The sequence below is a fragment of the Phalacrocorax carbo genome, chromosome 5, assembly GCF_963921805.1.
Source record: "Phalacrocorax carbo chromosome 5, bPhaCar2.1, whole genome shotgun sequence".
In the NCBI taxonomy this organism is placed as follows: domain Eukaryota; kingdom Metazoa; phylum Chordata; class Aves; order Suliformes; family Phalacrocoracidae; genus Phalacrocorax; species Phalacrocorax carbo.
The window spans coordinates 71,240,413-71,251,561 of NC_087517.1; the positions used below are offsets into that span (position 1 = coordinate 71,240,413).

The following is an 11,149-nucleotide window of genomic DNA, read 5'->3' on the forward strand; positions in this document are numbered from 1 at the left end:
TGCAGGAAGAGGGGATTAGCCTGAGTATCTCCCTGCGTTCCTGGGTGGCCTCAAACTCAGGGGGCTGAGCTTCTGTTTCGAGTCAGATGGAGCGCTCTCTTGGCGGTGGTGCAGCTGTTGCCAGATGCGTTGGGTGGCGGAGCTCTCCATATGGGCTTTCCCCCAGTTTATTGTCTTGTGTAGAAACTCGGGGCTGTAACAGAAGTTGCCGTGTTCTTTACATGGCTGCTCCCGTTAAGTTTCTCCCTTTAATCTGAGAAAACCCTGCGCATTAAGTGACAAGTGTTGACTGCTGCCTTCCTCCTAAGGAAGAGCGAGTTTATCCTGAATTAAGATCAGGCCCTTTCCAAAAAGCGTTTTCTAATTCACCAAGAAACACAGAGCTCGATGCAAAAGCTCCTGCTGCAATTCTGCACGACGTTGGAGTACCTATATCATGTGCTGCCTTTTTATCATAAATCCCTTAATCTGCTGCTTAAACTCCAGAAACTTTTTTCTTTTGTGCAGAGAAGTGGATGCATCACCCTTCCCCCGTACAGGTTTATGATGAGAATTAAAGCCTGACTCGAGGATGTCGTGCCAGTATAATAGAGTTCGCTTTCTAAAAGGAAAAACGTGTGAATCATTATGACTTCACGCCTTGTTCTGCTTTGCATGGGCTTGTGTTGGGTGACAGAACAAGCTGTTTTTAAACTGGGAATGGAGAATTTGCTGCTGTTCTTAACCCACCAAAATACATTTTGCCTTTTTCCTTTTTTTTTTTTTTAAAACCTTTTTAAATAGAAGGGAAGGAAGGGGATGGGAGCAGGACTGGGGACCAGCCAGGGAACTGTACCTGCCTGACTTGCAGGGACAGATGAGTTTCTAAACCAAGAAGTGGTACCTTTGTACTTTTCTGGTCCTTAAATGAAGCGTGACTGTATCCAGTTACATGTTAGTGTAGAGGGAGCACCAGCAGTCTGGCCAGGAGAAATTAAGCTGGTTTTTTGCACACCTGCTTAATTACACAAGACCTCAAGTGAGCGAGTGCCGTTTGGGCTGAGGAGCTGGGATGGGCTTGCCAAAGATGACTCAGGTAGTTTTGATTTAAGGACCAGACCAAAACCCCAACGTGCAGAAGGAAGGTGTGGCATTTTCAGTTCCTCTGATTAAGCGAGTCCCCAAACAGTTGATCCTTTTTGTGAGTCTTTCCTTCCAGCCTGCTTCCTCGGGGCTGCGAGCAGAAAAAAATCCTGCAGGTAATGCTTCCAGACTTGTGCAGAGCATCCTTATTCCCAGAGATCACCTTTGCTGATCTAACCACACCTGAAATTCTTTCAAATGGCTCCGTCTGGATTGCCCCACATCTGACCAGTCCTGCCCGCTGCAGAGCCAAGGTTCCTCAGCTACCTGGGAGAAAAGGCTATTGCTACTTCCCTCACTAAACCAGCCTTTTTAATTGAACTGGGATGAGGGGAGGGTTGGAAAAAAGGGATTCCTTTAGCTTTGATGTAGAGATGGGTTCGAAGGACTGGTCGCATGTCAAAGGGTAGTAGTAAAGACGGCAAAGTGCTGTTCAACCTCCATTTCAATTCTTAGCTGTATAAATGAATTGGAAGGGTTTCCCGCCCAGGAAAGAGGAGAGGAATGAAGAACATGCCTAGGAGCTCGGAGGAGTGTGCGGGTGGGGAGTGCTCTGACCTCCTGCCTGCAGGAGCACTGCCCACTGGCTTTTCTGGATGCGGTCTGAAGGCTCCTTCCACGTGGAGTCTGTGCACAAAGTCAGATATTGGATAAGGTGGAGCAAAGGCACCTCTTGCAGGGTTTTTCCTCTTTCTGAGCCTCTGCAGTACCTCCCCTGATGGACTCAGCCTTCCTCCCTCTTACCTGTCTCGTTGTCACTCCCAGGCGTCGCAACAGCGCTTTCAAAATGCTGCTTTTATTTCTCCCGGTGCGTTGAGCATTGCAAAAGCTCATCTCCCGGGACACTTCTCTGCAGTGGCCACAGGCTGTTTCTCATCCCCAGGAGGAAAGAGGGGGCTGAGTGGTGTAGCTGGTAGTGGCCTTGCTGCTGAAGCGCTGTCGCAATGTAGGCGGTGTGGGGGCGGTTTGGACCCCTGGCCTCACCAAGCGCGCTGGGCAGCGTTAAATGATGGCAGAACTCAACGCTTCGCTCACGAGCTGCTGAATAAAATTCTGGTACATGCATAAATGGGTCCCAAAACACCTGGAAGGCGTCTGGATTATGCGAAATACTGGCTCTAAGGAGTATCTGCTACGAGCACGCTTTGATAGCCTCCCCTTTAAGTTGCTGGGTGAAGGTGTGGAGCTGGCCCTACCTCTCTGGGGCTCCTGGCCAGCTGGGTGACCTCTTCCTTCCTTCTCTTGCAGAATGAGATCTTTGCATCCCGGCATCAGGATGAAAACAGTGTTGCCTGCATAGAGGAGAAATGCTACGTGCTGACCTTTGCAGAGTACTGCAGGTAGGTGGTGCTCTTAACTTGCTGCTCTTCCTGAGACCTTCATCTGTCTCCAGCTTTTGTCACTCTTCCCATACCCAGCCATCACTCAGCAGAACTGTCCCAGCCCTCCAGACTTCGGGCCTGCTGGAGCTGGATGAATTACACTCGCTCTACACACCAGTTCGGTACTGCAGCCTGCGAGCGCTTCTTCCGCTCCAGATTCATCACCCGTCTGTTCTGCGCAACGTTTGCGAGCCCTTTAAAGCGTGTGTGTTTGTATTTGTATGACCTTGGTACCACAGCACGTGGGCATCAGTGGAGGACAGTGCAGGAAAACCCAGAACTTGGAGCTAAAAAAACCTAAGTGAGGCAAGGAATCATCCTGTACATCTATCCCCTGCGGTACACAGGTGCCGTGGTTAGCCAAAAAGCCTGCTGACAGACTTTTGTCAGTCGTGCTTCTAGACGTGTGTGCTCGCAGATCTGGGTGCGTTGGCAGCGGCATCGCTCAGAGCAGTGACTAAGGCTTTTACTGTTTAGCTCTTGCTGTCTGATTTGAATCTCCGTCAGTAAGAACTTCCGAGCATCCATATTCAAGACCGCCATCCTTTGATGGATGGATGCGCAGGGCAGAATGAGAACAGGGGTTGGCTGGACACACAAATCCATAATGCAAATCCCGTCGGTTTTGCTGGGTGCATCTTGTTGACTGTGCAGCCTTTTCTGCAGAGGGGGTGTTTAAGCCCTAATGCACCCTTCCTAGTCCTCCTGCTCCTCGCCTAGGGCCCTGCTGTTTGCATTTCTAAAAACAAACTGGTTTACAAACTCCTCCATAAGCTGAATTTTGCTCTTTCTTTTGGGGGAGTTTAAAAAAACAAAACCCACCAAAACCAACCAAACCAAAAAACCCCTTTGGATCCGAACAGCTCCTTTCCTTTCTAGCAGCCCAGCCCTGTGGAATAGCTCTGGGTAGGAGTTTTTTCATGCTATTGTGGGTAAGGTCACCTTTAAGAGATGTTCCCTGAAGGCATCCTGAATTCTTCGTTTGCCTAAACAACAGCCTGATGCACAAGCCTTTCCTGGGGCTAATTAACAAAAACAAGGCCAAAGTAGTAAAAGCAAGGTGGATTTAACTGCCGTCATCTTCCGTGCTGTACGGCATCCTCCAGTGTAGAGATACGAACCCGTGTGCTGCTTCCTGCCGTTCAGGGTGGGATCAAAAGCAATAGCTGCTTCATGTCCTCCTCTTGAGCAGAGCTTAATTCTCCTCCGCGCTCCTGCCCTTCCCCGTCCACCCCTTATCCTTGGGCAGCCGCGGCTTCTGGCGCGGCAGACGAACAGCGGGAGGTGAAACGAGCCGGTGCTAACTCCTCTAATGTAATCGTGTTGCAGATTTTGTGCCTTGGCAAAGCGTCGAGTCGAAGGGATCCCAGGCAGGAAAACCGTTATGGTTCCTCCCTCAGAAGAGTACTCCACACCTCTGCACCGCAAGGTGCCCGAGGACACTGACCCCGAGCTGGTTTTCCTCTGTCGTCACGTCTACGACTTCAGACACGGGCGCATCTTGAAGAACCCGCAGTAGCACCCTTCTTCGGTCGGGCCGCGGCGAGGACGAGCGGCAGCGGCGAGCCGGCGGCAGGCTGGCGCTCTGGGACATCTGTGCACTCTCGACTTACCTTGTGCTGCTCGCGGACGGGAGCGCCCAGCGCTCTTTCCTCGGACTGAAAAGCGTGCGCAGGAGCGGATCCCTGCGGAGGAAGGCAGCGGTTGAAAGCACAGCACTTCATTAAAAGCATAAATGAAAATATATACGTATAAAATAAATATATGTATATAGATATAGGTACTTGCATATGTAAATCTATATCTATATATGTATCTAGAGATGCATATATCGGGAGGGGTTTGCAGGGGATAAAAGCCAGTAAACTGAATCCAGAGCCATCGCTGGTGGGAATGGTGGAAAGGTGCAGGAGGGATGCTTTGGTGCGTTGCACGAGTCAAGCTGTGACAGTTCTGTGGGTTTCGTGCCCGGATGCGAAGCGTGAGGACTGAGACCGGTTCCTTGGCAGAGCACGGGAGAGCCGCCTTCGTCCCGCAGGACGGACTGTGAGGATTCCCGGTGGGTGAGAGCTGCTTCAAAACACAGCCGCTGCTTTGGGAGCTGCCTGGATGCAGAGCGGCCTTGTGTCGTGCTTGAATAGGTTTTGCTCCGTCGGGGGAAGAGGTGACCCCTGTTTTCCCTCACCTTTCTCTTCCCCTCGCCTGGCTGTTCTGTGATTCACCGCCTGGACTGGGGCTTGGCAGCCAGGCTTGGAAAGCTCCGTCGCAGAGCGGAGAGGGGCTGGCGGGATCGTTAGGCTTTTCATCCCCGGCGCAGCGTTACGGAGGTGCCCCGGCCTTGCCCCGGGGGATCTCGTGCCCCACAAAGCACAGCGCCAGCAGCCGCGTGTCTCCCTGAAGCTGGGAGCCCACAGGGTGGGCTCCGCTGGCGAGAACCGTGCTTTCTCTTCCGAGTATTGCTCTTCCTCCGATGGCTTAGGGGGCCGTAGTGATAGAAGTGGGTTTACTCTTTTCTTCCCAGTTTGTTTTCCCGTAAGGTCGTTTACAGTCCCTGTTTAACCCCATATGTCTTCAGCAGAGAGTGGAGTGGCAAACCCTTTTCTTGGGTGTTTTTGGCTTTATTTTTTGTTTTAAATTTTACCCCCCTCCCCTTCCGCGAGTGTCCTGACCCTGGCCGTACTGTCGAAGCCATCAGCAGCCTCCCCCCTCCAAACGCATCCTGGCATCTGAGCAAGCTCACCAAAGCGGCTGTGCGGCTCCTGAAAGGAGCTGAGCGCTGGGAAAGGTTCGCATCGCCAAACGCGGCCCGAGCCCCGCAGATATTGCCTCTTGCCTTACGTGTATAGATCCTAGATAGACGTTAGTTTATCTTAACGCAAACTGTTGGAGTTAACTCTAAAGCAAACCAAAGGACAGCGTAACAGTCCGTTGAGTCGCTCGCACCGAGCTGGGAGCCCGTTTCTAGATTGCACTAACGTAAAGAAGGAGAACGAGCACCACCTCGGCCCACGTTCCTGCTGGATGGGGTCACGCATTGGAACTAGGGAGCTGCATTTCTCCGGTCTTTTGGGGCTTCTGAACTCACGTTGAACGGTGGAAGTGTTCATACTGCTTTAATGTTGTCCTGTCAGTGGAAGTAGCGCTACCCGTACCCCCCGCGGAGGCTGGCACAGTGGGAACGGAGGGCTTGCTGGCTCGCTCCGACGGCTCCACGCCCAGAGAGGAAACCCCACAGCATCAGATCCGTTACGTGGAAATGGTTTGTTAACACAGGAGTTCTCCAGAGATCTGCTCTACATACCAAAGAGGGGGACGTGTCTGGAAGACGATGACTCGGGAGGGGATGACAAGATCTGGCACCCGCCACAGCGGGCGAGCGGGGCGCGCGTCGCCCTGCCGCCGGCGGACGGTTCCCGCTCGGTGTCGCGGAGGATGCTGGAAAAGCCCTGTTCGTTCTTGCCTGCGTAGCCCAGGGGAAAACACCCAGCTCCGGGGGGAGGCTCTCGCACGCAAGCGAGACTTTGCGGGTGAAGCATCTTATCTCATTTATACCTCAAGATACTGTTAGTGTCAAAGTAATTGCTGAGCTCTCTCTCCGTAACAATTACCTTGGGCACTGGTGGTCTCTTGGAACAACGCGGTTGGGCCGCTGATGCGGCGGTGGAGGGGAGTCGGGAGCGCTTCGGGGGGTGCAAGGGGGCGGCGGAGAACGTGGTCTCTGACGCGACGTGGAGAGGACGTGAAGTGGCTCTCCTCCTTGGGGGGATGCGGGAGAGGCCGAGCTGCTCCTGCCCATCGCAAAAGGGGATGGTGGCCGCTGGGCGGTGCGGGAGGGGAGCGGAGCAGCTACGCGGGGGCACACGGTGGTGGCGTGGAAGGTGACGGGAAGCCCTCAATGCACGCGCTTGACTCCTTTGGCAGGGACTCCTTTGACACCCAGGCTGAGGCAGGCGAGCTGCCCGCGGCCACCTGCCCCTCGCAGAAGTGCCATGAGATGCAGGATGCTTCCAGACCCACCTGCCAGGCAAACCCTGAGCATCGCTGCACGGTCGGGGAAGGGTTTGAAACCCACCCGGCCTTGGAAACCACAGTAACTCGCTGAAATTCCCTCCTTCTGCCCCCTCTCCCCCTGGCTCCCACCTTTGTCCTGGCTCCTCTCCAGGTAGAAGAGAAATTGCTCCTGCCCTGGGTCTGGAACGGGCTCTGGCCCGGGTCTGGAGAGGACAAACCCTGGCTCTTCTCGTGTTAGAACCTGCTTCAGGCCAAGAACATTGTTCGAGATTCACGTGGTCGCTTATGCTGTTGTGCAAACAGCATGTAAATGAATTGAAATGTCTTATCCATAATGAAAATATTTCATGCTTTTTTAATCTATTAGATATGGAAATATTTTTTGAAACTGAAAATGCAGTCGGTAGAATTTAAATTGAAACGTAATACATGTAAAATATATTTTAGTTGATAATTTTGTAAAATGCACTTTTTTGTGTCTCTTCCCCGGTTTCCCAGATCTGTATTTCAGTGTTTACAGATGGAATGAGAACATTCCCTATACCCTCCTTCTGTGAGAAAGATATATTAGAAGTAATTCTTAAAAAATAAATTTGAAAAATCGTATTGATTTAGAAAACAAACCGGTGCCGCGCTGTTCTTCTCTTCCTTGCCCGAGGTTCCTGCTCGGGCCCGTCGGGGCGCGGGGGTCGGACGCGCTGGAAGGTGCCGGTGCGGGAGCGGGCTCGGGGGCTCGGGGGGCGCGACGTGGGCGCAGCCCGGGGGGAGCCGCTGTTGGGTTTTGGGGTGAAAACGGCGCCAGCGGGAGGAGGATCGGCTGGGGCTTGACTTATTTTTTTCTAATCTGCTCTTGGCAGCTGCTGTCGTAGGAATATTTAAGTCTCTGCCTTTCAGGCAGGGAAGGCGCTGGGGCAAAGCTTGTCTCCGCAAGGCTCGGCGTATCGGCCCGTGCTTTAGGAACCGGGGAAGGAGGCGTTTTGGAAAGGTTGCTTTGGGAGGAGCGTCCCCCCTCGGAGCGCCGTCCCGGAGCGGGGCTGCGTTCCCCACGGAGGCGTCCGCGGTCTCACGCAGGCGAGAGCCGGGAGCTCAGGGCGCTGCCAGCGAGCGGCAGCTCTCGGGGTGCAAGGCCAAAGCTGCTGCCCGCGCCCGAGGGGTGCGCGAGGCTCACGAGTGCTCGGTGAGAACGGCCGCCGTGGCCTCTCGATGGTCCCCGCGCAGCCCCCAGCAGCGGCGCTGGCTGCAGGCTCTGCGCTACCGCTCGACGAGCCAAAGGGCTTTGTCAAGGTTTCCTTTGTGGCGCTGAGTAAATACAGAAAGTTCCCCCCCGCGAGGGGGTCTCTCCACCACAAGCCCTCCTCTGTGCAGCTCCCCGCGCGTCTGGGAACGTCTGCTCCAGCCTTGCTCCCTCGGCTGTAGCTGGCTTGGTGTTTCGACCGCCTTCTCTGGCTTCTGCAGCACTAACCGAACGCTGCGATGATTTCTAGCTGCCTTCCGCTTCCCAGGGAAGGCTCCTCTCAGGCTTCCGTGATTTTCACTCCCCGCCAAGACGGTGCTTCCCGCTTCCCGGGGCTGCGGCCCCTCTTCTGGTGCTGCTCGCGCTCGTGCCGGGGCTGCTCGGCGTGGGCGGCAGGGCTCCCGGTGCGGGCCGCTCAGCTGGGGCGGCGGGGCACTCGCCCCAAAGCCACGGCGACCTGGGTGCGGGCTCGGTGGCCGGGCCGTGCTGAGGGTCCGCACGTGGGTGGGCACCGGGGGCTGGGGAGGCGACGGACGTGCTGTAGTTCTTGGCCGGGTGGCTGGCCCTCGCAATTGGCCATTTCGATAAATAATGCCATCTATTAATTAGAGCTGGACCCTTGCACGCCTGGGGAAGGAGAGAATGAGTTCAGGGAACGAAATGAGCAGGAGGAAAATGTAACGTCTGTTACTGAGGCTGAATTAGCTCCTAATTATAGAGAGGGGAGCGGGTGGCGAGCGTGGTTTGTGGGATGAATGCAGATGGGCTGGGCACGGTAACCGCATTCTTAACGCGCGCCTCGGATCCCCGGCTGTCCCCTCGCCGGCCCAGGGAGCGGCGCAGCAGCAGAACTGGGCTTTGCAGCATCTTTCCCTCCCAGGTCACCTCGAACAGGAGATTTCTGAGATTGCCCTGTCGGGGGGAGCAGCGCCAGGGTGCGGGGAGCTGGGACCACCGCTCCCAAGCTGCTTTATCACCGTCCCCCCACAGCCCTGCCGTTCGTAGCCTGGTCGTAAGTTCCTGGTCGGACTTGTTCATGGGACATGGGATTTTGCTAGAGGATCCCTGCCTTTTGCTTTCTGCGCCTGTTGCATTTAACGAGGAGCCTTCTTACAGCACAGCTCCTCGCAGGGAGCTGCGGGCAGGTCAGGCATAGGCCTGGAGAAGCGCTTAAAAACAAGAGAATTCAGGCTGAAAAAGGAAACTGGCTTGTTGATGAAGTGTATCAAGCTGTGAGTTATCTTCCCAAAGGGAGTAAGGAGCTTGTCCTGTGACATTTAAATCTGCGAGCCAGTGTGGGGTCAGCAGGCATGATATTCCTGACCCCGTGGCCTTTGGTTCTTCAGCAAAAATCCATCTTGAAAATTTTCCAGTTGTATTTAACGTGACTCGGCTGCCCAGAGGCGTCAGAAATGGAGTGGAGACCTGCGCCCGGTGCGTGCCCCGCGCCTCTGGCCAGCTCCGGCGCTTTGCCGGGGGGAGGCAGCCTCTCGTAGGGGTTGATTTAAAAAGAAAACTCAGAAAAAGCTTTTCTGTCCCAGCTCTCCCCGCAGGGCGAGCCGCCATCAAAAGGATAATCTGTGGCGGACTGAAAAGTTGGGATTAATGTCAAACAAAATTGGATTTACCGTTGAAATCTGCTACCCGAGGGAGCTGCGCCGAGTGGTGTCCAGCTCTCCTGCATCGGACGTTCAACACGCTCCTGCTCTTGTGCGGCGTCTGATGCTGCCGGGGCCCTTCTGCTGCCGCGCCGGGGTCCCGCCGGCCGCAGGGTCGGCCTTGGAGGTGACGCCGTGCGCCGGCAGGGGCGGGCGCGCCGGCTGTAACGCAGAGTGCCGCGCTGCCGCCTGCTTCCCGCGCTGCTTTGGCCAGCTGAGCTCCTCGTGGTGGCTCCGCGGGTGGTTTTGATGACCCAGCAGCGATTAAGGTAACTGGTAGAGGCAGCGTGCTGCCTCACATCTCCTCCCATTTCCATGTGTGATGTCTGCAGGTGACAGAGCATCGCCAGCGTTGCGGGAATTGGGGGGGCAAGGTGGCACTTGGGGTGCTGGGAAGGAGCAGTCGGGGCTGCGGGTACCTGCAGAGGCTTCGGATAAGGTCCGGGCACTGGGACGAGCATGCTGGGTGGGTGGGAGGTGCTCAAAAGCGCATGCCGAGCTTTGGGAATGCAATCCTTCGAGCAGCACGGGATGGTTCGTCCACATTATTGCTCCCGTTTCCCGCAGCCTCGGGGATGCTGGTGCGGCTCTTCGCTCTGTGGCTTGGTGCTTTGTTTTGGAGCTTCTCCTTTCTCCAGAGGAGATGCCAGCTGGGCCCCGGCACGCGCTGCTGCGGGGGCTTTCCCGGGGGCTTTGCCACCGCGCACCTTGCTTCCCGCGTCTCCCAGCCAAGCACACCCGAAGTGGGGTTCGGTATTTGCTCCTGTTGCCCAAGTGACTTCCCACCCGGAGCAAAAGCCACGAGCTCCTGGTTACGTTTAACTGCTGCTTTAATGCTGCTAATTATAATTGACTGTAATTGTGCCAAAATTCATCCCAGCCAAGAGACGGGAGCAATTTGGACTGTCATATTAACGTGACGGAGCACTCAGTCACTCTCCCAGCCCGGTCCCTTTAAAGCAGCTGCTGATAAATGAGCTGTGCCAGAGCAGCAGCGCGTGGGGCTGCGTGGGGTTTGCCGCCTCGCCGGTGGCAGGAGCGGCCCCTGACCCTGCAGGGTTGGTGCCACCCAGGGAGAAGGGGCGCACCCCCGCCCCGTATCAGCCCCGTGTCCCCAGGGACCTGAAGCGTGGGCGATTCCCTGTTTTTACTGCGCCCTTCTCACCCTGTTGATACGGGAAAAAGGCTCGGTGCACCGAGCTGGGGCGTTTGGGGGAAGATAACGGGGCAAACGCTCCCTGATCCCTACGTGCTGACGTTGGCTCTGCCGCCGCGAGGTAAGTGCTGCCCTGAACGCTTCAGCTCTGTACCAGCAGCGAAAGCAAGACACCAGCTCCGCTCGGCGCAGGCTCCACCCGATGGCAAAGCATCCGCAGCCTCGCAAAGCCGCTTTTGGTATTGCTCCCACACTGGCTGTTTCGTTTGAAGCTGAATAAAAACGAGGTTAAGCTGTTAATGTTCGTCTCTGGCTGCTGCTTCTGCCGGTTGCTGCATCCCTGGGCCTGCGCTGCCGGGACCGGAGGCTGAAACGATTCCCTGCCGCAGCCTCGGGGCCTGGGAGCAGCAGAAAGCTGCAGGTCACCCTGCCCAGCACCGTTTCTCCTGACACGTCAAGGTGTGTGTTCCTGGAGGCCGCCTCCTGCGGTAAAAGCCATCAGCAGAAGGGGAATTCCCACCCCGCTGTGGCGGGCAGCGGCTGGGACTGCGCTGCTCCAGCCTCCTGCAAACCCCAAAGCTCAGCT

The 11,149-nt window shown here is 55.7% G+C and overlaps 1 protein-coding gene across 1 annotated transcript in view; it reads left to right on the forward strand.

The window, feature by feature from the left end:
- Positions 1-7,138, forward strand: part of BAHD1 (bromo adjacent homology domain containing 1) — a 40,730-nt gene extending 33,592 nt beyond the window's left edge. Inside the window, exons 6-7 of the mRNA XM_064453119.1 lie at positions 2,371-2,462; positions 3,834-7,138. Coding sequence (XP_064309189.1) covers positions 2,371-2,462; positions 3,834-4,023 — 282 coding nt within the window. The 3' untranslated portion in view covers positions 4,024-7,138. The remainder of the gene's footprint in view (positions 1-2,370; positions 2,463-3,833) is intronic.
- Positions 7,139-11,149: the final 4,011 nt, after the last annotated feature.